The 24,915-nt window shown below is 45.0% G+C and overlaps 2 protein-coding genes across 3 annotated transcripts in view; one reads left to right on the forward strand and one right to left on the reverse strand.

Annotated features, from left to right (window-relative positions):
- The window catches only part of NCAPD3 (non-SMC condensin II complex subunit D3), a 29,400-nt gene extending 15,728 nt beyond the window's left edge, over window positions 1-13,672 (forward strand). Inside the window, exons 20-35 of the mRNA XM_071576358.1 lie at window positions 1,828-1,935; window positions 2,457-2,568; window positions 2,656-2,763; window positions 4,086-4,324; window positions 5,000-5,079; window positions 6,317-6,454; window positions 6,775-6,908; window positions 7,056-7,255; window positions 7,704-7,814; window positions 8,229-8,384; window positions 9,125-9,294; window positions 9,505-9,635; window positions 9,741-9,818; window positions 12,519-12,593; window positions 12,695-12,755; window positions 12,837-13,672. Of these exons, the coding sequence (XP_071432459.1) occupies window positions 1,828-1,935; window positions 2,457-2,568; window positions 2,656-2,763; window positions 4,086-4,324; window positions 5,000-5,079; window positions 6,317-6,454; window positions 6,775-6,908; window positions 7,056-7,255; window positions 7,704-7,814; window positions 8,229-8,384; window positions 9,125-9,294; window positions 9,505-9,635; window positions 9,741-9,818; window positions 12,519-12,593; window positions 12,695-12,755; window positions 12,837-12,948 (2,013 nt within the window). The 3' untranslated portion in view covers window positions 12,949-13,672. The remainder of the gene's footprint in view (window positions 1-1,827; window positions 1,936-2,456; window positions 2,569-2,655; window positions 2,764-4,085; window positions 4,325-4,999; window positions 5,080-6,316; window positions 6,455-6,774; window positions 6,909-7,055; window positions 7,256-7,703; window positions 7,815-8,228; window positions 8,385-9,124; window positions 9,295-9,504; window positions 9,636-9,740; window positions 9,819-12,518; window positions 12,594-12,694; window positions 12,756-12,836) is intronic.
- A 1,038-nt stretch (window positions 13,673-14,710) lies between these two features.
- JAM3 (junctional adhesion molecule 3) overlaps window positions 14,711-24,915 on the reverse strand; it is a 34,040-nt gene continuing 23,835 nt past the window's right edge. Inside the window, exons 2-9 of one of the 2 annotated variants that reach the window (XM_071576379.1) lie at window positions 22,480-22,545; window positions 21,550-21,663; window positions 20,595-20,747; window positions 20,181-20,383; window positions 19,736-19,835; window positions 19,259-19,388; window positions 17,838-17,892; window positions 17,107-17,225 (exon numbers count right to left, since the gene is read on the reverse strand). In XM_071576379.1, the coding sequence (XP_071432480.1) occupies window positions 17,190-17,225; window positions 17,838-17,892; window positions 19,259-19,388; window positions 19,736-19,835; window positions 20,181-20,383; window positions 20,595-20,747; window positions 21,550-21,663; window positions 22,480-22,545 (857 nt within the window). In that variant the 3' untranslated portion in view covers window positions 17,107-17,189. Of the gene's footprint in view, window positions 17,226-17,837; window positions 17,893-19,258; window positions 19,389-19,735; window positions 19,836-20,180; window positions 20,384-20,594; window positions 20,748-21,549; window positions 21,664-22,479; window positions 22,546-24,915 lie in introns of both variants that reach the window. The other variant, XM_071576380.1, reaches the window with a different exon arrangement.

Here is a 24,915-nt window from a genome sequence, read left to right on the forward strand (position 1 = left end):
TGGACTTGTAAGGAATCTTCTTTCTTCAAAAGTATTTCCCCACACACCTCTGAAATATCTTGCATTTGCCTGCTGTCCAAGTTTACAGAACTCCTAAAGGAGACCTGTTGCTGTGTCTTTATCATAGCAACTATTTCTCAGTCTTGGCCTGGTTTGAAGCCATAGATTTCCACCCTAATCTCTTGACTATTCTGCAGCAGAGCTGCTGGACATACACATTTTCTAGACCTCTTTCATGGGACTGAGCAGCGGGTTAACTTCCACGTAGCTTTTTTCTGTGCCATTTGTTTTATGCCTCTCCTTTGCTCTACTCCCATGGTGGGAAGTTAGGCCATATTTTGCTGGTAGAACTGAGCACAGATCTCTGTCCCTAATGGTTTATCTGTGTATGTTTTATATTTCTCTTTGTAGTGGGTTGACCTTGGCTGGACACCAAGTGCCCACCCAGCAGCTCTTCCCTGCCAGAAAAGGGAAGAGAGAATAAGATGGAAAACAACTTGTGGGTTGAGATAAAGCAGTTTACTAAAGCAAAAAGCCAAAGCTTGAGCATGCAAAAGCAAAGTGGAAAATAACAAGGTGTATTCCCTGCTTGCCATCAGCAGCAATGTCCAGCAACATGTAATGATTTCTTAGCAGGCAGCCCTTGGAAACAAGGAATGTCTCCCTTCCTGCTCCTTTTCCTTGCTTTTATATCTGAGCTGATGTCGTATGGTCTGGAATATCTCTTTGGTTAGTTAGGGTCAGCCAGCCTGGCTGTGTCCCTCAGGGGTCAGTGCTGGGCCCAGTGTTTAATGTCTTTACTGATGATCTGGAGGAGGAGATTGAGTCCACCATCAGCAAATTTGCAGATGCCACCAAGCTGGGGGAGGGAATGTCAATGTCCTGGAGGGCTCTGCAGAGGGACCCAGACAGGCTGGAGAGATGGGCCCAGTGCAAGGGTTAAGGTTCAACAAGGCCAAGCTGGAGCTCTTCAACCTGAAGAAGAGGCTCAGGGGAGACCTTCTCACTCTCTACAACTCCTGGCAGGAGGTTGTATCCAGGTGGAGGTTGGTCTCTTCTCCCAGGCAACCAGCAGTAGGACCAGAGGGCAGAGTCTTAAGCTACACCAGGGGAGGTTTAGGTTGGACATTGGGAAGAGGTTGTTCATAGAAAGGGTGATTGGGCACTGGAATGGGCTGCCCAGGTTGGTGCTGGAGTCACTGTCCCTGGAGGTGTTTGGGAAGAGGCTGGATGTGGCACTTGGTACCATGGTCTAATAGACAAGGTGGTGTTGGTCATAGGTTGGACTTGATCTTTTCCAGCCTAGTTGATTCTGTGATATGTATTTGGTTTCTTAGTTACCACTTGTAGATGGTGGGGAAAACAGAAATGATGCTTTATATTCACCACAGTCTAGTAGATAATCAGCTCTTCCATTTCCCTTTCATCCCTTGGAATTCACATCATGTTTTCACTGTCATGGAACTGCACTTTCCAAGCAACATCTAAAAATTAACACAGACACCTCCAATGTGTTGGGTGTACATGAAACAGTCGCCTAAATCCTTTTTGGTTAAGTCTCTGTGATTTCTATAATGATGTAAACTTAGGCCTGTGGATCATTAAAAGCCAGATTTTCCAAGGTGTTTTAACACTTGCACACATCCCTTGATGTGCAGGAAGAATTTTAAAGCTGCAAGGCACTGTCAGATTGATCTTTAATGGGATCCAGATTATTAAAAGAATAGAAGGACTTTGATATTAGAGATTCATGTGTGGACAGATATTACAACTACCTTTTGTTTAATTAATAAAGTGCTGAATTAATTTTGTTTAATTATGGAACAGAAGCTGCTCAACCAGGTGTGTGGAGATTTAGTATCCACCTGTGAGAGGTATATTTCGAATATAGTCTTCAAAGAAGATGGAGCAGAGCAGTTGCAAGAAGATCTCTTGGTAAGTTTGGTTCCCCTTCACAGATTATTCCAAGGATGTAGGTGTGCTTGGAATTGGTGTTCCTGAGAGTTCATGCCCATAACTGGGATAATAGGAATGTGCCTGCCTTGTGTGTGTAATGAAGTCTTCTATTAATTGGCCTGGGAGCATACAACAGTTTTATACACCAGCAGTTGCTTTAAGGATATGATACCCCATGTATTTTTAATAAAATAACATGTTTTTTCTTTGCTTTTTCCACTCAGACTTCTTAGATGAGCTGTTTGGGGAACAAGTCTGTAAAAGGCATGGAATGCTTTGAGGAGTATTTCAGTATTATTAGAAGTGTGGGGGGTTAGAGCATATTAAACACACCCACCCAGAATTTCTGTTTCAAAGCCTCACCTTCTGTTCTCCAGCCACTGCCTTCTTGAAAGGACTGAGGGAATTTGAAGTTGTTTTTGGAGAAGTACCAACTCCTGCTGACTTAATTTGCAGCTCAGCCATTGCCTTTTGACTGCAGTGTTGCTTTATCTCTGCAGGTGAGACACCTCTTCCTCCTGGGTGAGACTGCCCAGCTGTGCCCAGCCAAAGTGGGGAAGCACATCTTTCTTCTGGTTCAGTCCATCCTGGCTTCTGTCAAAGAGGACCAATGTGAGGCATTCCCCTTCCTGCCTTCAGCTCTGTATTTACAGACACCTTCACCACGACATGTTTTCATTCCTACCTGTTCTTTTCCAGTGTCTAGTTCTGGAAATAGTGAGGAAGTTCCAGGTTCCCAGCCACTGTCCCAGTTTAGAGGCTCTGCCATGCCCCCCGTGGTCAGAGCTCATGCATTCATTACTCTTGGTAAGTGCCACCCTGTCTTCTTGTGTCTCAGCCTTTCTGATGAAGTTCTGCCCAAACTCCTGGAGAAAACGAGGCTCAGGGTGGACCTTACCACTCTACAACTCCCTGGAAGGAGCTGGAAGCTGAGTTGTGGTCAGGCTCTGCTCCCAGGTAAAAAGTACAGGATGAGAGGAAATGGCCTCAAGCTGTACCAGGGCAGGTTCAGGTTGGACTCAGAAAGAATTTCTTCATAGAAATGGTTGTTAAACATTGGCATGGGCTTCCCAGGGAGGTGGTGGAGTCCCCATCCTTGGAGGTGTTCAGGAAATGACTGGATGTGGCACTCAGTGCCCTGGACCAGTTGAAAAAGTGGTGATGGGTCACAGGTTGGACTAGATGATCTTAGAGGTCTTTTCCTAAATAATTCTGTGCAAAGCTGTGTCAGTTGTGACAGATAACCACAGCGCTCTGTTTGCATCACTTCAGCTCTCAGCTTTTAGCAATGCAAATATCCATGGTAACAAGTTGGGCAAGCCATAAAAACCCTGCCAGCTCTGTGACTGCTTCTCCAGGTGGTTAATGCATTAATAGTGATCAATAATTAGCAGTGTCCTTCAGAGCTGTGCTGTCCTTGTACTCAGACCTGGCTCCTGTCTGGCTGAAGGATCATCTTGCATATAAGATGCTCAGCTGAGGATGAAGAAAACTTGGTGCTTTTGATGTAGTTTAGAGCAGAATGACTGTACATAGTTACTTCTTCTCAGCATGAGTGAGGAGAAGCCTAGTCAATCTGTCTCCCCAGGATTATGAGGAGTACTAAGTGCAAGTTCTGGTTTTTAATACCTCTGTAGTTAGGAACAAGTTTCTTCTGTTGGAGATAGACAGCATTATTCTTTCCTTAACTGCTTTGGAAAGTTGAATACCTTTGTACAGAGCTTAGAAACAGGGAGAAGTGATGTTAGAACACAGGCTATTTTATTTTAAGTTGGTTCAGTGATGCTCTCAGAGGTGGGTGTCTCCCTGCTTATGCCTATGACAGCTGGGGCTGTTCTTTTTAGCTGCTTTGAATAATACCCTGTACACAGAAATAGTTTGCTGTGAAGGAGGGAATTTGGCATAGAGACCCACTCTATAGGTCTAAGGGGAGTTTGGAAGAACTTGAAGTACCATCTCTTTGAGAGATCGTGCAGATTGCTCATCAAGTTCCAGCATGAGTTTCTTGTTTATTCCCCTGTTTACTTCCTGATTCCTGTCTTGGCTCACAGTGGACTGGAAGGAGGCAGTAAGCTGGGCTGAGGTGGTTGGGATGGATCATGAATTCACAGTCTTGTCGTGTTTCACAGGTAAATTGTGTTTACAGCATGAGGATCTGGCAAAGAAATGCATTGCAGCTCTGGCTCGGGAGCTGGAGGTGTCACAGGATGTGGCTGTCAGGAACAATGTCATCATTGTGATGTGTGACCTGTGCATCCGTTACACATCCATGGTGGACAGATACATTCCCAACATCTCCTTGTGTCTGAAGGACCCAAATCCCTTCATTCGGAAGCAGACCCTGATCCTGCTCACCAACCTGCTGCAGGTACCTCTGTGCTGGATCCTGCAGCCTGTCCAGTGCCTGTGTTGCTCACACCTTGGTTAATGTGCACTCCAGAACACTTTAAACTCTGTATGTTGTTGCTGCTTGTTTTGCTAGCTAGGCAGAAACCATATCAGTGACATTCAACACAGCTGGGTAATGAGATTATTTTTAGTCAGTGGTTACCTCTTTTCTCGTTGTGGTTTCTTTGAAGTCCCTTCAATCTCACTTCTCTGTGAATGACTATAACAAGCACCACAGCACCTCTTTCTCCTGCTGTCTCTGCTTGTTGTTCTGGAGATGTGAATGTTGAGAGGCTCAAGATGTTTATCCTCACAATGTTCACATGAAGTCACTCAAGGCAGGCTTGGAGTACATTTGACTCTGAAAACAGTGTCTGCCTTTGGGTGGGAGAACAGATTATTAATTTTTCCATTTTTGGCTTGAAACCTGTGGTTAACCTGATGCTGTTGTGGCATTTATGCTGCTTAAAACATTCTCCCAAACACTGTTGTCTTGGGGTTTATTTTGTGCACCTCTGTCTGAGGTTTTACAGCTGATTCCTTTGCCTGATGCACATGTAGGCTCCATCAGATACTGTCTTGACTACAGTTTGAAAGGTCACACTAAGTTTTCCTGGTTCAGCTTGATAATTTGTTTTCTGCTGATTTCTGGCAGGAGGAGTTTGTGAAATGGAAGGACTGTCTCTTCTTCCGTTTTGTCAGTGTCTTGGTGGATCCAAACCCAGATCTTGCCAGGTAAAATCCTCACCTGGGAAATAATGGAGGAGTTGAAGGTCAGATGTGCTCAAAACCAGTCTCAGCCCTGCACCAACATGTGTGAAGAAAAACTCCAATGAGAGAGCAGATTATCCTGTTAATCTCTTCACTTCCTCTGTCATTCAAGCTTTAGGGTCTGCAGGGTGGGAGTGAATCTCTATCAAAGTAGGAAGTTGTGTGTTCTTGGCTGTCTTCAAAACATGCAGCTCTGCTCTATTTAGTTTAGTTATCCAGAAAAAAAGGGAATTTTTGAAACAAGCCTTTATGAAATCTTGTGGTTTTCTCACAGGCTCTGTCCCAAGTGCTGATTTTCTTTTAGGACTAGGATTAAATATCTTTTTTTTTTCTTATATGACATGCCCTAGCTTTTCAGCCTTCTGAAACGTTTTGTAATGCTTTGACATGTCAGAGGAATTATGCATCCTGGGTTTGAGTGCATGTTTATGGAATTTCTGTAGGTTTCAAAGTCTCCAGCTGCTCTGTTACCTGAGAAATGAGTGGGGCATCTCCAAGGATGGGAGATGATGCAGGGATGAGGGATGCCGGATGCAGAGGTGGTCTGCACACCTTGCTGCTTGTTTCTGCCTGGAACAATCAGTCTCAAGATGGATTTTTTTTTTTCAGGACCATCAACCTACTGTCACTTACTAGTGCATATTCACATTTTCTTTCCAGTGAGTTTTTAATATCTAAAAATGTCTTTCCAGTAGATGGTGACATTGCAGCATCATGTTTCTACAGAAACATGGTGCTGCTTCTTTGGGAGCCTTTTTCCTTGCATCTGCATTCAGTGACTGCATCCAGATAAAACCATGTTCTTCAAGTCTGGGGTTGACTTGCAGCTCTTGCAGGACCTTTGGTGATTACCTTTTTGCTAATTACTGTGTCTCAGCCACAGTGGAACTGAAGTTATTTAAATATTGGGAGTGTTGTGCCTGGATTCGGGTTCAGATTTATTTCTGACTGTTTGCTTTAACGGCCATGAAAATAAGTAGGATTATGGATGCTGGAAATGTCTGTCTGGATGAAAAAAGGCTGAAAGTCAGTGGGCTGATATCCTTGTTCAAGCCCAGATGGAGCTGGGCAAGAAATAAATGTGGTACTGAGGGACATTTGGCAGAGGAAAACCATCCTCCTGCCGTGAGAGCCCTGTGCTATGTTTCAGTGGTGGCTTTTAGAAACTCCCTGATAAGAGCTTTCTTTTCCTCCTTTCCAGGTTTGGAGAGTTCTGCCTGGTGCATCTCTTATTGAAGAGGAACCCTGTCATGTTCTCCCAACACTTCATTGAGTGCATCTTCCATTTTAACAGCTATGAGAAACATGGGAAGTACAACAGGTTCCCCCAGAGTGTACGGTCAGTTGAGCACATTTCTGTCTAATTTTTTGCTAAATTATGGCCTGTCTTGCCATGCAGCTTTCAGTGGCAGCAAAGCATTTGTGTCACTTCACAATTACATATGCAGCAGGGGGAAACAGTGTTAAATTGTGTCCTGCCTTCTCTGTGACACTTCTAGGAGGACTTGTGTGTAATTTGTGGGGCTGTGTGGTGTCCTAACAGGTTTATGGGTCTTAAAAGTGACATGCAAATATTCCTCTCTGATTTAAAGTCTTATTATTCCTGTGAGTTGGCATAATGTGGCCTGGGGCCTTGTAAAATGTCTTGCTCTGCCACAGGGCCAAGAATCTCTTCTCCCTGAAGGGGAAAGATAACAAAGAGAAGAGGATGCGAATCTACACGTTCCTGCTGGAGCATTTCACAGATGAGCAGAGGTTCAGCATTACAACCAAGATCAGCCACAACATCCTGGGTAAGGCCTGTCTTTAAAAACCTGGCAAACAAAGAACTAGTGCCTGTAAAAAAAAAACCCTTAAACTCATCCAGGTGTGTTATCCTGTCTGCCCCTTCACTGCTGTTTCTGATAAAATACTTCTTATTCCTTCCCTCTGTATTCCAGCTTGCTTTGTGGATGAGGTCCTTCCACTGGACATGGAAGCCAGTGAGCTGCTCTCAGATACATTTGCAGTCCTCAGCTGCAAAGAAATCAAGCTCTCAACTATGAGATCAAAACCTGAGGAAGACCTTCAGCCTGATGAAGATGAAATGGCCGTGGCCAATGCTGTCATGCAGGTGGCACAGAAAAAGCTCATCTCGCAGGTAAAGGGCACTTGGTCTGGTGTGGGAAGAGGGATGGGCACCTGTGGGAACTCTGTGTCTTGTAAAAACAAAACATTAAGGCAAAATTCGTGAAGAATGCTTGTCCTTGAGGTGGAGTGATGAGAAGTGCATTTCCTCAGAAGGCAGTGAAGCTGTGCTAAGCTAAATTTATCCCCCAGCTCTCTTGCTGGTAAAGCATTTGAGCACAACAACGTTTGGTGCACTCTTTGGGGTAATTTGGCTTCAGTGTGAGAACTGAGGGACTTGGTGATGTATCTGAAAAGACTCCTCTTAGGTTAAAAGCCTCTGTACATGAGTAAGAGCAGCCTTAATTACAGTAATTCCCTTGCTGTGGAGGGATAACTCCTCTCACTTAGGCCATTCATCTAACCAGAGTGGCTTCTCCTTTATTGCATTGTGTAACTGTTTGTGCTTTGTTAAAAAAAAGGTTCAAAAGAAGAATTTCATAGAAAACATCATCCCAACAATCATATCATTGAAGTCTTTGATGGAGCAGAAGAGGATCCCAGCTCTTAAGGACCTGATGAACTACCTACGGGTAAGGAGAAGTGTTTTCCTGCTGGTTTGGGGGTTTTAATCCTCTCTGGAGTTAATGTGTTGGATGTGCAACCAGTAACAGAACGAACAGCCTTCTCAGAGGGGTATTTAGCAGACATATGATGGTGTGCCACTGCCACTGTGTTAAATACTGTAGGAGGTGGAGGGATTTTAGATAAGGATCTCTGTGTGTTACGTGTGAGCCTCCTCAGTGGAACGTGGGTAGGAAGCCTGAACGCTGGAAAAGCTTTTTCATGCTCTGAAGTACAAATTGGAGTTGAAACTCTTAGTCTGTTAAAAACACCTCTGCTCCACCAACTGGTATTTCCTTTTGCGCTTAAGCAGCTGTGATCTGAATGGGGATGTGAATCAGGAGAGATTTCTGAAAGGGTTTAAACATTCCTTACTGCTCCAGGAAATGATGCAAGATTACAGAAATGAAATCAAAGACTTCTTTGCTGTGGACAAGCAGCTGGCAGCAGAGCTGGAGTATGATATGAAGAAATATGAAGAGCAGCTGGCGAGGGCAAAGGAGTCAGACCTCGAGCAGGTCCCGGCAGCACAGGCAGAGGTTGGTGTGCCATTAACTCTGTAAGTGTATGGTCTGCTCTGCTCAAATTTGTGTGCTCACAACAACCAGGCTCTCTCTGTGGACCCTCTTTCATCACTTACAGCAGAATGGTTATGGAATGTTCTCATATCTCTTCACATTTCCTGGCAGCAGCTTTGCTTTCAGAGTCACTGATACACTCAGAACATCAACAAACAACACGTGTTGGGCAAAGAGGAGCAGCAAATTATCAATGTGGAAAGAATTTAGTTTAAAGGGGAAACTAAGACTAATTTGGGTCTGGTTAATTACTCTGTTCCCACAGTGATAGACTGGTCAAAGGGTTCATTTTGTCTGACTTTTAAGTGTCTACAGAGTGGAAATTCACCCCTGTCCTAGTCATGCAGATTCTCTTTTAAAGTCAGTGTAAAGAAATAAGTGTGTGCTTTAGTCAATTGTCCTGAACTATTTTATATACCTACCTTAAGATGAGAACTTCTAGCCTGGAAGTGCATTTCTCTGCAGACTTTAGAAGAGCAGCTATATATAGACCTCTGAACTCGGACATATGTGTCCCAGCAAACCTTTCTGTTAACTTGTTAAAATTTTGGCCAATAAATTCTTCCTCCCTTGCACCCCTTTATATCCATCACACAAAGGGCAGTTCTATATCACACAGCATGCAGGTATAAGTGTCTTGTAGGATTTTCTACTCTTATATTCATTGATATATGTATGATCTTTTCTCCTGTTTTCCATAGCCATCTCAGTCTTTGGAGAGAGCTGCATCTCTTGGTGGCCAGAATAGTAACACTCAGTCTCCTGCAAGTAGGAGACAGTCCTCACCACCTGGAACCATCCCTTCCTCTGTGCCTTCTGAGCTGGCTTTACCTCGTGCTGGTGCTCTGAAGGAGCAGCTACTGGGTCACAGGTATGGGCTTCTCTTTGTTACCTGAGAGGATGCTCTGCAGGGCTGTTGCTTTGCTGAGTGGTTTGAAAGTCACCAGTGTTGCAGCATAATCTCCTTTACCTTTGGTGTTTAAGATAAGGGATCAGGAGGGATCAGGTCTCTTCATTGCAGGTATCTCATCTGGGCTTGCAGAAGGAAATCCCTGTTTCTGTCATGTTTTTTTGTCCTCAGGGCAGCATCCCTGAGCACATTGGCCATCCTGAACTCTGCCAGGAAGGCCATAGAGGACCGGAACAAGCAATGCAGCAAGAGTGTTGGAAGGAGTTTATCCTCTGTGTCAGGCACAGCAGGCAGCAAGCAGGGTAGGAACATTGCTGCAAACTGGACTGGGTCTAGTTCACACAGATCTAGTTAGAGCCTTGAGTCTTGAATACATTTCTGTGTTCAATTTTCCTTGCTGTTTTTAGTGTCCTTTCAGAGCCTGAACCAACAGTCCTCTGAAGACAACGTGGAAGTGGCAGGTCGTGCCATCAGCACTCCAGAGCGTGAGTAAAATCCCAGGGAGCCCTTCCCAGACTGGGCTGAGCACTCTGAGAGGGGTATCAATGCACAGCTCCTCTGCAGGGCTGAGAGAATCAGTCATTGATAGGAATCAGTCAGTGACAGCTTTGGATTATTTATCTAAGTAGTTGTAGTAAAGAAGAACCATTCGGAAATTGGTGGTTTCAGCTGAACGATGTCCATGGGGAAAGGACAGTCCAGTAGTCCCCATGTGCATGTCACAGGGTATTACAGCATTGAGTTGGGGCAGGAGAGAATTTATTTTGGGATGCTGAAGTAACAGCCACTGCCCTTTCTTCCTTCATCATTCTGGGGTGCTGAGGAGAAATGTTGTTATTCCTTACCAGCCTTCGCTGCTCAAAGTGTGCAAGACTTGCTCTCCTTAGCTCTGGAACCAGAGCTGAGCATTTTTAGACTGAATTACAGAACCTACTGCAAAGAGAAATAAATCCTCAGTCCCCTTTTCATCCCTCAAGGGGATTTCTATTCTCCAGAGAGGATCTGGGGTGAGCCACAGCCTGCTTCCAGAGCTGGCAATGGGCTGAGACAACTGCAGGAGAACAGAGATCTGCCCAAAGGCATTACCAACCTGCACAGTAATAAAGTGTGTGTGTTCCACACTAAACTAAACTGAGCTTTGGAAAAGGCATGATGTGGCTTTCTTACTGCTGTGGATTTTGAAGTAAAAATACACAGAGAAGAATCTCTGATAGACAAATTGGGATTGTCTGCTGTGCTTATGTCCAGCTGAACTGCCTTCTCACAAGCCCTGACCATCCAAAGGCAGGTTTTGTTGGAATGCTTTCTGACAGCCCTGCAAACACAAGAGGCAGTTGTAGTAAAACACAAATGGAGCTGAGTTCCAGCAGGAGATTCCCTTCCTTTCTGTCCATTTTAGGGCATCTCTGCTGTAGTGTGAGTTGTGTGATGGACACCCTCACGTGCTCTGCAGAGAGCTCCCCATAAACTGGGTGTGTGACAGGTCAGCTTTCATTAGGCTTTGGGGGTTGTTGTGGGGAGGGTCTGGTAAACCCAGACAGAACTGTCTGAGCTGTCTCTGCCTGTGTCTGCACCCCACTGCCCTGCCCACACACAGCAGAGCAGACATGGAGCCAATAAGGCAGTCTGGCAATACCTGACAGCCCTGAGCAGGCACAGTGGTGTGCACCCACTGGAAAACCTGATCCTGCTCTGAGTTGTCTGCCTCAATGTTTCTCTTTGCCCGAGCAACAAGCAGTGATCTTTGTGCAAAAAATATTGGGAATGTGTTTTTTGGAGAGCAGAAATCTTCAAGCACCATGTCTCTGGAAGCCTGCACGGCTGTTTCTCTTAAGCACCAGATGGTGAAAAAAAAAAAGAGGAAAAATGTTAATCTGCAGTGGTACTAGTGCTGAATTCCTGCTTTGCTTGGAGGCAGCATGTGTCCTTCAGCAGGGAGACAAACTGTACAGAGCAGGATCATCACTTCAGTTGGTGTGTGTTGAGCCATCTGTATGGTGGTCTCAGGCTGAGAGACAGTCAGAATAAAACATGTTTAATTCTCTGGTATATCATTCTAAAACTATTGGAGATGCAGTTCTTTGTGAACAGTTTTATACTTCAGAAGTTGGGAGCAGCTGTCCCTTCTTTTAGCCTTACTCAGCTGTTCTGGCTGTCTCTTCCCTTTGGGACTCCTCAATTCCTGCTTGTCACTTTGAGAGTGGTTTAAGTGGGTCTGGGTGAGTGGGGATTGTGCATAAACACCTGTTGTGAAGGTACCACCTTTCTGTACTACTTGATGACCCTTTCTTTTCCTTCCTCCCTCCTTCCTTTTCCTCCCTCCCTCATTACCCAGGTAACTTGTTCAGGCACACACTGCACAAAGTCAGGACACTGACACAGGTCAGCCCTGACCGATGCACAGAAGAGATAAGGCAGATGGATCAAGTTGGATTTCCACTCTAAGCTTCAGTGATTCCCTTCCAGGATAGGGCAGGAGTTAAACAGCAAATGCAGTTAAGCTGTAAAGAGAAGTCCTTTTAGCTGAGCTTCCAACTCCTGCCCTATAAAACACTTCCTACCTTAATTCCTTGTGAAAGGTTCTGGGAAACATGAGCATAAAACAGAGCGTTGAGTTAAGTAAAATCTGAATATTTTGACATCTCTCCTGAGATAAATGACAGGAAAGAGACAGCTGACAACTAGGGCCTATTCAGGCAAGCTAAATTCTACCCAGCTCCCTTGTCAAGTGATTCCTCTTGTCTGGCTGCAGGCATCTCATGGAATGGCTGCTCAGGCCCTTTGGCTGCTCTCAGGGGCCCCAAACTCTGCCCTGACCAGGCACAGCAACTGGCCTGGCTCAAAAATCTTGCTGTGAAAAGATGGCAAAGCTTCAGTGGAAGGTCTGGCTGTCCCTCCAGAGCAGGATAAGGAGGCACACAATTCCATTTTTAAGTAATTTCCTCAGCACAGGAAGGCTGGAGTGTGAGGCTGATGTGCACAGGGGCTGGGTGGGAGACACTGAGGTCTGCTGGGCTGGAAAAGATATATATAAATATATATGTGTGTGTGTGTTTGCAATTAACTGGATTTACTTACTCTGTGACACTTGAGTATCCCACAGCAGCATGCCTTGCCCTCTGGCTGTGTCACAAGCTGCCTGCTGATATGTGCTGTATTTTTTGGTTGTTTTTTTTTCTCCCCAGAGACAATTACTGACTTGACTTTTGGTGCTGGGGTCAGTTACATCAGCTCGATGCACACACCCGGTTCAGCTCCAGGCAAGTCATCTCTGGCATTCTAACTTGAGGTGGGGGGGGGGGGAAAGAACCCCAAATCTGTGGCATTCTGTAAAATATGAAAATATGTGTATTCTTTGCAGGGAATGAGGAGGCTGAGGATAAGCCAAGTGATATTATCTGTTTGACATCGCCAGAGAAACCGTAAGTTGAACACAGTAATTGCAGGGAGAAAGGCTGGTCGAGTGCTTGGAAACAAATGGTTGCTCTGCTTCCTTCTTGCAGCCCATCCCGACCTCAGGAGTGGAAAGTGGAATCCCCAGCCAGGAAAAGGAGCAGCCAGAAAGTCCCTCTGCGACGGTCCCAGCGCAGAACCCCCCTCAGAGCAGACAACTGAGCCTTTCACTGAGCTCTTGCACAGAATCCCCACACTGCCTGAGACCTTTCCCTGTGTAATTATAAATTGTGAATACATGTCCTTCCTTAGCTATCTATTCTTAGTTGGCTTTTCCACAAAACTGTCCAGAATATGGGCAGGCTAAGCCTGCATTAGCACATATATGGATTATAAGCTGCTGCTCTTGACAAAGCTCACTGGAGGGCTGGAAAGCTGCAGCACAAAGAGAAGTTTGCTCTTCACTCTCAGGATGTGTAATTTGTCCATTTGAAAATGTGAGGGCATAATGTTGCCACAATAATTGCATTTATCACAGCTTGCAGGGCAGTGAGTGGCTGGCCTTATTCACTTGATCCCTCATTGTCCCTCTGGGTTATATAATAGAGTTGCTTTAATTTGATAAAAAGGTAAACCAGCTTGTCACTGCCACACCTCTAAATCTGGTAATTGCACGCTACATCACCTCTTATTTGTTGTGCAAACTCCTGTGTGTATGAAACAGCCTTAATGTTCTTTTTATATGGAATATTTCCATTCTTGAGCTATGTTATTTCCAACTATTAGCATTTGATGAAAATAAATGGTTACAGAATTAATTCCGCCCACACTGTCTCCCCTCTTGTTGAGCTGACAGAGAAATGATTTTTTTTCTATAGATTTCTACAGCCTCTTAAGTCTCTTCTACCACATCATTGGTATCTGGGGCCCTCAGTTCAATTAATATTGGACCCAGGAGCTTTTAAATAGAGACTCTAATTTGACTGCAAGCAGGATATGACTCAAATGAAGGGGGGTAAATCAGAGCTGTGTGCCTTGTGCAGGTAACTCATAAATACACTGTGTAAATGTTGGAATCTGACCATTCCTGAGTCTCCCTGAAGTTTATCTGTGGTTAACTTCCATCACAGAGCTCATGCTGGGGAGAAATGTCCCAAGACTAGTCCTGCTATCATCACTCCTCTGTGTGAGTAGGAGCCCAAAGTGCTTTGCATCAGCCCTGGTCTTTCCTGAGGTGCTTTAAGGGAAGGGCCAAACCATCATTCATGACAACTTTTCAATGATGAAGAATCAGAAATAGAGAAATGTTCAAGAAAAAACTGATTAACAGCAACATACCTTGGACTTTGTCACAGAGCTCATGCCCTAGATGTCATTGACACCTGAAACACGAATCTGTTTTATTCATGCTGGTTTGTCTTCCTCAGGCACAGAGCAGACTTTGCTGCATGAGTGGAAACAAAGGCACGTCCCTCCTACCCTGGAATCCCATCATTTGCCCTCACTTTCCTTATTCTGTTTTGAAGATCAGAGAAACCTTCCACTGAGGTTAAACTTTATTCCCAAAATCAAAGTCAAAACCTGTGAACACAGGATTTGTGGAATGGTTTTGGCTTAAGTGATGGTCAATTATGGCCCCATCCATTTATTTTGTACCTTTTCTCCTGCCTTAAAATACTACTAAGCCCCTCAGAATGGTAACTTGTGATAGTTTATTTCCTACTTTGTGCTTCTGTTGTTTTTGTTCTGTCCTCAGGTATTTGAGATGAGCCCTGTGTGTATTAATGAATCTTCTCTAGAGAAGAATCAGGAATAGAGAAATGTCCAAGAAAAAACTGATTAACAGCAACATACCTTGGACTTTGTCACCTTCATCCCAATACAAATGAGTGCTCTTGACAGAAGAGACCTTCCCTTATTTCACTGAATTGAAAACAGAAACCTCCCATAATATGGCTGCTTAAACAACACAACCAAAACCAAATAAAAACCCCTACAAGAATGCTTTATAGCTTGGTATTTATGTAAAACATTCTTGGCAGAGTTAAATGTAATACATTAGTACAAACCTCAATATTATTCACAATGATACAATGAATTCCATCCATCAGCTCTCATGAGCTGTATAGGATGGGGGGATCATCTCCCCTTCTCTCGTTAGAGATGCCACTGTGCATTTTAGAACTGAGAAAAGTAAGTTTTGATTCTAAGCTTTGCTGGTTTTTCACAGGAAGGCTGCCTTTGGCTTCTGGTGAGACTGGATTGTGCTCCCATAGTACCCAGAGCTACCCTGATTCAACCCTTTCCTCTCTCTCCCTTATTAAAGGTATCCTTGAAGCAGCACAGAGAAGGAGCAGTGGATATCCAGAGGGTGCAAAGGAATGTCAGAATGATTAGAGGCAGCAATCAGCACTGGGTGGCTTGGCTGAAGAGCTTGTCTTAGGAAGGTAACCAGAATATAGTTGCAAAATAGCAGTGGTAATGTCTGAACTACACAGAGAACATCTGGTTATTGCTGCCCCATCCTTACTTTTACTTTCATTAGCAAAAGGACAAGTGGAAAAGCTTTGCTTAGGCAAAACAAATGCAGCAATGGCATGTCCAGCGAGGGCCTTAGGAACAAAGCAGAGTAATGCAGAACACTAAAAAATAACACTGACAGTCCAAATCGTCAAGTATCCAAAATACTGTATAGAGGAAAAGTTAAGACAATTCAATTTATATTGGAAATACAAGAACACTAAATTATGCTACATTAAAAAACTTCTTAAACCACAGCACAGTTCTAGTGTTGCATCCACATCTTGTATCACCCAATGCCGTTCAACACGATCAACGTGGATCTTTTCATGTGTTCCCAGCTATTTTCCCTCAAGCCAAGAGAACCAGATTCATTTTCTTTTTTTCTTTTACCATCCCTGGAGAAAAGTTTCAGCTGACACTATGAAAGTGCTTTGGTGTTGAGCTTTTGCTTTCCCAACTCCACAAACAGTGGCCTTGGCCCTGTAGCTTAAACCTGTCAGGTTGCTGTAGCTGTCACACTGTGTTAGTGCTTTAGGGAACTTGCAGAGGGGCAGCAAACATTGAAGTCACTCTGTCACCTCGTTGGAACTGAATCCAAAAGCCATCCCTGGGTATTTCTTGCAACAACAAAAACAAAGTGTTGGTCACTGGCAAGAGAAGTTTTCTATATAAAAAAGGTTGATAGCTCCTGCCATAAATTTACAAAAACTATCCCTGAGTGACTCTGTTCTGTGTCTGGTAAGACCTCTTGTGACAAGGAAATGACTGAAGCTGGTTTAAGAGGAAAGAGATGCTGTTCCACCTGCAGCTTTTTAAAACAGTTTGCACTAATACTGATATGCTCTGACAGTGCCATATTAGAGCAACATTTGAGCTCCTCTCTGTAGCTTCAACAGTAAAAAAATAGCTCCATTACTTAAACACTGCTGGCATCACGTATTTACACTTTAAATAGAAATGTTACCTTTTCTGAAGTAATCAAAATAGATCTTTGCAAAAAATTTAGAATGTGGGGTTTTACAAAAAGAAATTGAGAAGGTAAAAAAAGCTGGAAGATATCTCAGTACCTTTTATGGCAATCTTAGCCCAGGAAAAGTATTTGGCTTTAATTTTCCTGAAAGGGATGTCTTAGCACTTGTTCTCTGCCTCCCCTCTAAGCCTCTTTCAGCACAGAAAGACGCAGGAGGCAAGTCTGCTTTGTGCAGATTAGATGGAGGGGTTACCTGCGTGCAATGAGTTCTCTACAAAGCAGGGAACAGAAGCAATCCTGGCCTGGTGGGTCATGTTAAATAACAAGAATTAAGTTTACACAAGGGCTGAGAACATAAGTGGTGTTGGCTGTTCAGAGACACCCCCCCCCAAGCTGCACCTGAGCAGTCAGAGTCAAGCACAAGACAATCACAAATGCATAAAAGTCACCAGCCAGGCCTTGGGCATCAGCATCAATGAGCTGCTGAGAGGAAAACCCCTCCTTGCATGGATAAATCTCACTCTTTGAAGTCCATCTACTGCTGTATCAGCACCTTGTTTTGTCTACTAGTAACTCATACTAGTAATGTCTACTACACATTTACCTAATGCTGTTCCCCTGGGTGGTTTGCACATTGTGGCTATGTCCCTGCAGCACAAATAGAAGGCAATTCCACAAACTTCCACAGCCCAGTCTCTTGGGAAGTATTAAAATGCTTCCTCAGTCCCAGGACAGGTTTAGGTGATCCTGTTGGTATCTCCAGAGGAAGGGGAGACGCGAGTTGGGCAGTGAGGAGTTAACTTGAAACTTTGGCAAAGAAAAAAAAGATATACAGATAGCTAGCTATCGAGTTCTTGTGTGTTCCAAACTCTTCCAAGCGCACTTAATTCATCTTTTGCTCTTGCTTTGAGTTCCTGGAGGAGGTATTTTCACACTTGCTTTTGCTGGTTTGCAATATTCTTTTGGCGTCCTATATGACAAATGAAGACTTGTGTCTGAAGTCACCCTGCAACGAAACAGTTTGAGAGGGAGGAAGGATTGAGGAGCTTTCCAGGCAACTCTTTGTTCCTGCTGACCCCCAAAAGGTAGATCCAAGGTGTTTAAATAAAAGCATTCTCAGGGATCCCCATCTTCCAGCTGGGAAGGAGGAGGGCGGGACTGGTTATACTGGTGAGATGCTGCTCCTCCTCCCGCCCTCACACAGCAGGCAGGGGACTTTCCCATTCCATCATCAGTATCTCTGCTAATGGGAGAGGCTTTTTCTGGTCTTAAGCTTAATGATCTACTCAAATCCCAAAATACAACTTCTCTCGTAAAAGCATCATGTCCTGCCCACTTAATCCAATGAAACTCATCCCGAGGGGGTCAGGCCACGAGATAACTCGGAGCAGAGCTGCCTTTGATAGTTCCTGGCATCAGCCACTCCAGGCAACTTAAACTGTTCATCATTTCTAAGCAAATGACTCAGCCTTCACCCTTCTGTTTTCCCTGTGTTCTCCAGCCTTGCTTCGGAGTGGAGCCCACTCTGAAAAAGTCTGTAGGCCCTAAAAAAGCGAGTCCTCTGCCCACCCTCCTCCTCTCCCCAGCAGAGAGATGGTAAATGCAAATCATTTGTTACCTCATCATCTGTCCGGATATAGTTAACGCAGTCAGGTTTTGCTGGAGTCTTGTAGCTGAAATAAAGGGGGAAAAAATCTCATTTCTGGGACAGGAAGACTGCAGGATTTTAGAGGGGAGGTGCTGAGAAAGATGGAAATGAGGAGGAGCAGCTGAATGAAAAGCAAGCAGAGAGAAACCCAGTTTGTTTCTCAAATGAGAGGTTTATTCCATCATTTGCCATGACTGGGATTTTTTCTATCTCCCCTTCAGCACATGGTAAAAAGATTCCTGCATGTTCCCACAAGACTCTGCAAAGAAATTAACTCATTCTTTCCTGGGCTTGCCTGCTCTGGTCCCTATCACTACCTTTCTGTGCCTCCTGCTCTGTTTCCTGTGGCAATTATAAAGTTCATTTTAATCCTTCACTGCCAGATGCCTTCAGCATTTTTCTTAGTTATAAGGAAGCACCACTTGTTTGCAATCCCACTGGAATTCAGGATTTATATACAACTGTCAAGTCCAGTGCATGCCAACCCTCAGCTGCATTTAAATAGGATATTTGGAGCTTTTTCTGAAAAACAAACCAAACCAGAGAGAGGAAAAAAAGAGAGGACTTGTGCTGAAAAGCAACATTTAGCACAGAACAAATCTATCTGATGAGAATATGGGTTTACATTTGTTATCTCTTCTGCAGACTCTGTAAGGACATCGAGGCTTGTCTCTGATGCTAATGCTGTTGTTTTTAACATTTTAATGTGTGCTCTAAAATGGTTGTTTTTCATGCCAAATTTAGGTTCTCACAACTAGTGAGATTTCCTGTGGAGAGCCTGCTCTTCTGCATACATTCCCTGTGCATGTCTTGATGCTTCCAACTAATTGTCCAGTGTGCTTTGATCATTAAACTGAAGACCTCGTTATGCCAACAGCACATGATCTATTGGAAAAACACCTGTAGGCTTTTAATTGTGCTGGTCCCCTCTTTCCCATGCAAATTATGAGGCTATTACAGCACAGCTTTCATCCTCTGGCTGGTCTTGGCAGCAAGCACAAGGGGAGGAGCCACACCAAAATTCTCCCTTAGATAAATACTATCCATCCCTGGAAGTGTCCAAGGCCAGGCTGGATGGAGCTCTGAGCAACCTGGTCAAGTGGAAGGTGCCCCTGCCCATAACAGGGTGTTGGGACTAGATGATTTTTAAGGTCCCTTCCAAGCCAAACCACTCTGTGATAATTCTATAAAATAAAACCTGGATGGTGCAGCATTTACAGCAGGGAATTGGATGTCTCAAGAACTGGGTTGGCCCAGGGAATTAGGAAGAAAGGTATCTGAGTCAGGCACTTAAATACCTCTTAGCCCCCAAATTTTGGTGCCCTCCAGACTCCTCCATGCTGGCTGTGGGTGCAAGGACTTGTCCAAGAACACCTGAAATCCCAGCTTACCTCTCCCCGCTCTCTTTGCCATTTGCAAAGTATCCCCTCCTGTAGGCACAGCAGATCCCAAGAGTGATGAGCACCAAAACTGCCAGGACCACCAGGACTCCCACAATTATCCCACCAATATTGAGGTCATCTGGCAAAAAGAGAAGCCATCATCCAGTATTTCTTTAAGGCAGCAATAACATTCTAGCTTTACAGACACTAAAATGACATCTCTCAAACTTTTTAAGCAAACCCCAGTAATTCATAGGGAACTAGTGAGTCCCTGATTTCAAGATTAAATCTGTTCATGATCTGAACAATGTTTTACTGTTTCCCTGAATTTTTAGCTTATTTTTATATTCCTGTGCTTGGGGCTATAAGAATGCAGGAAAGACTTAATGCTCTGTGATGTCTCCCTTCATTCCTTATGGTGATGGCATTTCATTTATGGTGATACATCAACCAGCACTGATGAAAATTGTATGCAGAGCTACTCACAGACTTCCATCTCCTGCTCCTCACACTTGGCAAAGCCAGCATCATTTGTTGCTATGCAGGAGTAACGTCCTGTGTCCCCTTTGTGCACTGCATGGAAAACCTGCCGAGGAGAAGAGGACAAAGGGAAGGGAGTAGGATGTGAGAAACAAGGCACTGTGAGGGTATTAACATGTATATAGAAAAGTAGCCCTCCTGGCCTTCAAGGTGAGACATCTTCCCTCTTTCTAATCATGTATGTGGTATCACAGCAGTGATCAAAACCAAACTACTTGGATCTCCTTCCATCAAATCTTGCCTTTCTCAACCCACCCAGATCCTAAAACAGCTCACTTTATTCAAATTATTCCTTCTTGAAAGCCTGGCAGTGGTTTTTTTCTATTATAATCAACCTTAAAAATAACCTATCCATCAAACTAAGTCTGGATTATGTCTGTCAGAGCATTACCAGAGTGCCTGTGGCAGGGTTCAGGGTGTAGGAGGAGTTGTGGGGTTTGGCATTCGATTTCGTGTCGGGGGATAAAGGTTCGCTGTTGCGGTACCAGCTGTAAGTGGACTTTGGGAAACCTTCATTCTCGTGGCAGTGAAGAGAGGCTGACTTGCCAACAGGTACAGCTTTAGGCACAGTGCATCTGGGAGTCATGGGTTTCACTGTGGGAAGACACAAACCAGGTGAATTAACAGCACTGCTGAGCAGAACTAAATAATTTCTGACACGTTTTCTGTAACTACTAGGAAGGCATCAAAACTTTGCATTATTTGCAGCTGGTTTTAAACAGCCTCCAGACTGTTTGGATGCTGGAGGGGCCCACAGAGACCCTTCTGTGACCTCTTGCAGAGGTGTGTGGGTTTGCTGCAGTACCTTGGACTGTGAGCTGGATGTTTATCTCGTCGATGGTCTTGGTGTCGGAGGGGGCGGCCACTTCGCAGCGATACGTGGCCGTGTCCATCCTCGTGGTGTTCTTGATCACCAGGGATGTCCGGCTCAGGATCTCTGCCCGGGTCGCAAAGTCTCCTGATGTAGAGGAAAGAGAGGAAAAAAACAGGCTGGTCACACCTTTTGGGCATATAAATCAAGCAGTTGTTCTTGGACTCTCTGTGGAGTCAAGGGAACTACCTAAAAGGAACTTGATGCTTGAGAGCCACAAAGGAAAGCAATGCTGCCAGCCATGGAAGAGGATGAACTGGAAAGCACCGCTCCAAATGTCAAAAACTGTGGCAGAATCCAACTTCCAAGGCAGCCTCAGGCCTTGTCTCCTTTGGAAGATTGATTTGGATGTGGCTGTTGGTCCCATCTAAAGTGCTGGAGTATTTCCAAGTGGAGCCAAGCCCTACTGGCATTGAAGTTTTCCTATCAAGCCAAAGAGTTTGCCTCTAATCTCATGCTCCCAGGATGCTGCAGAGCCCTGTGACAGCTCAACATACACATCCCTTCTGAAGTGCAGGTGGAGCCCTCAGATCTCATGTGGAAAGACAGGAGGGGTCAGTGCCTGGTCCTGAGAGCCCAGACACCCAGAGACCATGCAGGGCCCAACAGGCTCTGCAGAAGGGAAGCTGGAGCATTGGCTTTCCTACCCAAGAAGTGTCTTTTACCTTCTCCAGCTCTCTGTGGCTCCCTACTGTGACCTGTCAGTAATGAGGGCAGGGAGGAAAGAACATCCTGCTTTCTCTCTCCATTCTGCACTTTGACTGCTGAACTCTGTTCCAGAAGAAAGCAGCAAGACAGCCAGAGCTCCTGCCTTTTGCAGACTTGTTTGTTCCCCACTGTATTGCTTCTGAGGCTGTTTTGGAAATCTAAGAACAAATAATCTTCATACCCTGCATTTTGTTGTCAAAAAACACGTAAGAGGTTTCGCCATCTCGGATTTTCTTCCACTCGATTCTGGGATCTGGTGTTACAGTGGATTTAATGATGCAGGACAGCTCAACACCTAGCAGGAAAAATAATGGGGATACAGATTAATAGGAAGCAGCTGTATTTTTGCTCTGCTTTAAGCAGTCTTGCTCAGTGTTTTATTAGGAGATTCTGCCCACAAAGCAGAGCCTTCTCTTTCATCTGACAAACAGAAACACTGCTGGGTTCCAGGAGCTATTGGGGAAGATGGATTTTGGCCAGCAAAAATAATAGTCCAGCAGCTATCAGCTATGGAGAGAAATGAACACACTGTTCTCTGCAGGCTGTGACTTATGGCAAACAAGCCCTCATGACAGGGATTGCCCACAGCACTGTCCTGCTGCTGCTCAGAGCTACAACGTGAGTCAGGGAGGCACAATCTCCCTGGGCAGTGGCTGGTGATGGACTGAGACCATGATTCCTGGGGACAAATCCAGCAAACCCTCTCCCCTTTAAAGCTGGCACTGGCATCTCATCTGTACAGAACAGGACATCACAGCAGGGCTGAGAGGTGGCTTCTCAATGTTCCAGTGCACATCTAAGAGGGCCAAGATAAAACAGAAATTTCCCAACTCCCTCTTCGGTATATTAATTGCAAGGCAACTGTTTTTCCTTCTTTTGGGATCCAGTTCAAAAAAGCACTTAGGCACACACTTTACAATGCCAATGGCTTACAGGGGACCTCAATAAACCACTTCAATCAGGGTGAAATACAGACATATTCTTAGGCTGTACTTCTCTGAATCCCAGGCTCTCATAATCCTGTCTCCCCCAGGAAACCAGATGCCAATAAAGAGAATTCTCCCCCAATTGTCTGGCCTGATGCAACTCCCCAGGCAGCACAGCCACTCACTTTGGAATTCCTGCACCACGGGCTTGGTGTTGCTGGATGTCAGCTCCACAGCCAAGAGTCTGCAGCCTGGAAAAACAAACAGAAGGTAATAAGAAATAGCACAGCTCATAAGTCACCCAGCCAGAAACACACTGCCTGCTGAGAAATCATCTCTGAGCACTGACTTCCCCAGATAAAACCCTTTCCTGGCTCCTAAAGCTGCTCCAGCAGGACTAAGTTTATTTAGGAGTTATGGTGTAAATACAGGAAAATATAATTGTTAGAAGTAGCAATTAAAAAGGAGGATTAACATAATGGCACAAAGGCAGTGCCAGCACAAGCCATTTCCTTGTGCCTTGTGTTTACTTAAATGGTAAAAGAACTCTGATAACACACAAGTGAAAGTCTTATTTTGCAAATTAATTTGATGGTCAGGAAAAGAGAGGAAGCAGAACAACCCCAAGAGATCCAGTCAGTTCCTGGAAATGGAAAGTGCCAGGCCTGGCCTCCAACACATGCTGATTACATCTGCAAGTATTTCAAGCATGGCAATGTAAAATGTGAGATGGGAACTCATGAAAGGACTGTGATTTGTGAGAAAACAGGAGTTCAGCTCTTTGAGCAGAGCCCCAGCCAGAGCCACCCTGGCACGAAAGCTCAGCCATGCAACACTGTGAGACATCCCCATACCACCAGCTTGCTTGTTCCCTTCTTGCTCTGAGCACCAACATGTTCCAAATTAATCCAGTCATTGTCCCTCCTTCATGTGCTATTTTATTTTGAAAAGTCTGCCTTCCATGTGCCTTCTGTTGTTCACTCCCCCAGAGCAGGTACCAACAACACTCACGCTCTTCTGGATACCCAACTCACCAACAGCTCCCAGCAGGGAGAAAGGAACAAGCAGGGAATTCCCAGCATGGCACAAGAGGAAGAAAGTGAACCAGACAGGAAAACCATGCCTTCATCACAGAGGGTATTTTGGAACTGCGTGTTCTGGTTGTTCCAAAGCCTCTCAGTCAGACTCTGGTGTTCACAAAACAGGCTGCTCCAAAGCCCTGTCTTACAGGAGGAGGCCACAGACTGTAATTAGTGCCAAAACAATCAGCTACATGGTCTGCTGTGGCCCCATGTGCAGCTTTGCTGTGGCAAATCCCATCAGAAGCTTGTGGAAAGCTAAGGGAGGATGGATGCCCACTGACCTCACTGGGCATCCATCAAACAGCAGGTTACAGATGATGGGAACCAGTGCCCTGGTGACATGGGAGACAGCTAAAGGTTAAGACTGTCTTAGTCAGAGTAAAACATCACAACAAACATGAGTAGAAAGCAGAAAAGGCAGCTGAAGGGAAATGTGGAGAAAGAAATGATTTGCAGCATCATGACAAATTCCATGAAATTCCTGTGCTGGCTTTCAGCTTTTGGAGAGAGAGTCTGACAATGCAGGGGGAAAATTCCTCTGGTGAAGAAATACCCAAGAGCTACAAAGTCACTCTCACTGAAAGCTCAAGGGCCTTCAACACCTAAAATCCTTCCAGCAATTTTGAAGTGTTCCCTGCTGGTTCCTGTCCCTCATTGTTTGTTAAATGCTGGCACTTCCCTCAGAGTCCTGGTGCTGATACCCCAAAGACCACCAGGGACAGCTGAAGTTTGGCAAGGTTTAGAAGCTGCCTTTGTGTACAAAATCATTGTTACTCACACAAAAGCCACTGGCTGATGCAAACTAATTGTTGGCCAAGCCAAAACTGCTCTTGGCAGGACCTTTTCACCCTTCCTCCTTCTGCACTGGAGACAGTCATGCAGATTTGGGAGAAATTTGATATCGAGCTCAGATGACTGGTCTGGGCTGTGGTCTGGACTTTAATGTGTATCTGGGAGAAGTCTCTGTTCATCATAGAATCATGGAATTGTTTGAGTTGGGAGGGACCTTAAAGCTCATTCAGTTCTACCCCTGCCATGGGCAGGGACACCTTTCACTAGCCCAGGTTGCTCCAACCTGGCCTTGGACACTGCCAGGGATGGGGCAGCCACTGCTTCTCTGCCCAACCTGTGCCAGGGGCTCCCCACCCTCCTTGGGAAGGATTTCTTCCTAATATCCAATCTAAACCTGTACTCTCTCAGTTTCAATCCATTCCCTCTTGTCCTGTCACTACATGCTCTTGTAAGGAGTCCTTTGATCCTCTCAGGTGTTCTGTTGTGATCCTTGCTTTGCTCCCTCCTGAGCACAAACAGGTTTCACCAATCCCAACAAACCCCCAGAGCACTGGAAGTAGTCCCAGAAGACTTTGGGGACTTTTCAACAATGGTGCAGGGACCTCCATACAAATAAGGCATTTGATGGCCTCTGCTGTGAGGTTCCTGCTCCTGGAATCAAGAGGAATTTAATGGAGAGCCAGGTCTGAGCACTGAGCTGATCTGAGGAGATGCTGGTTGGCCTCCTGCTCAGGCCAGGTGGCTCTG

Source organism: Pithys albifrons, chromosome 23 (assembly GCF_047495875.1).
Source record: "Pithys albifrons albifrons isolate INPA30051 chromosome 23, PitAlb_v1, whole genome shotgun sequence".
NCBI classification, from domain to species: domain Eukaryota; kingdom Metazoa; phylum Chordata; class Aves; order Passeriformes; family Thamnophilidae; genus Pithys; species Pithys albifrons.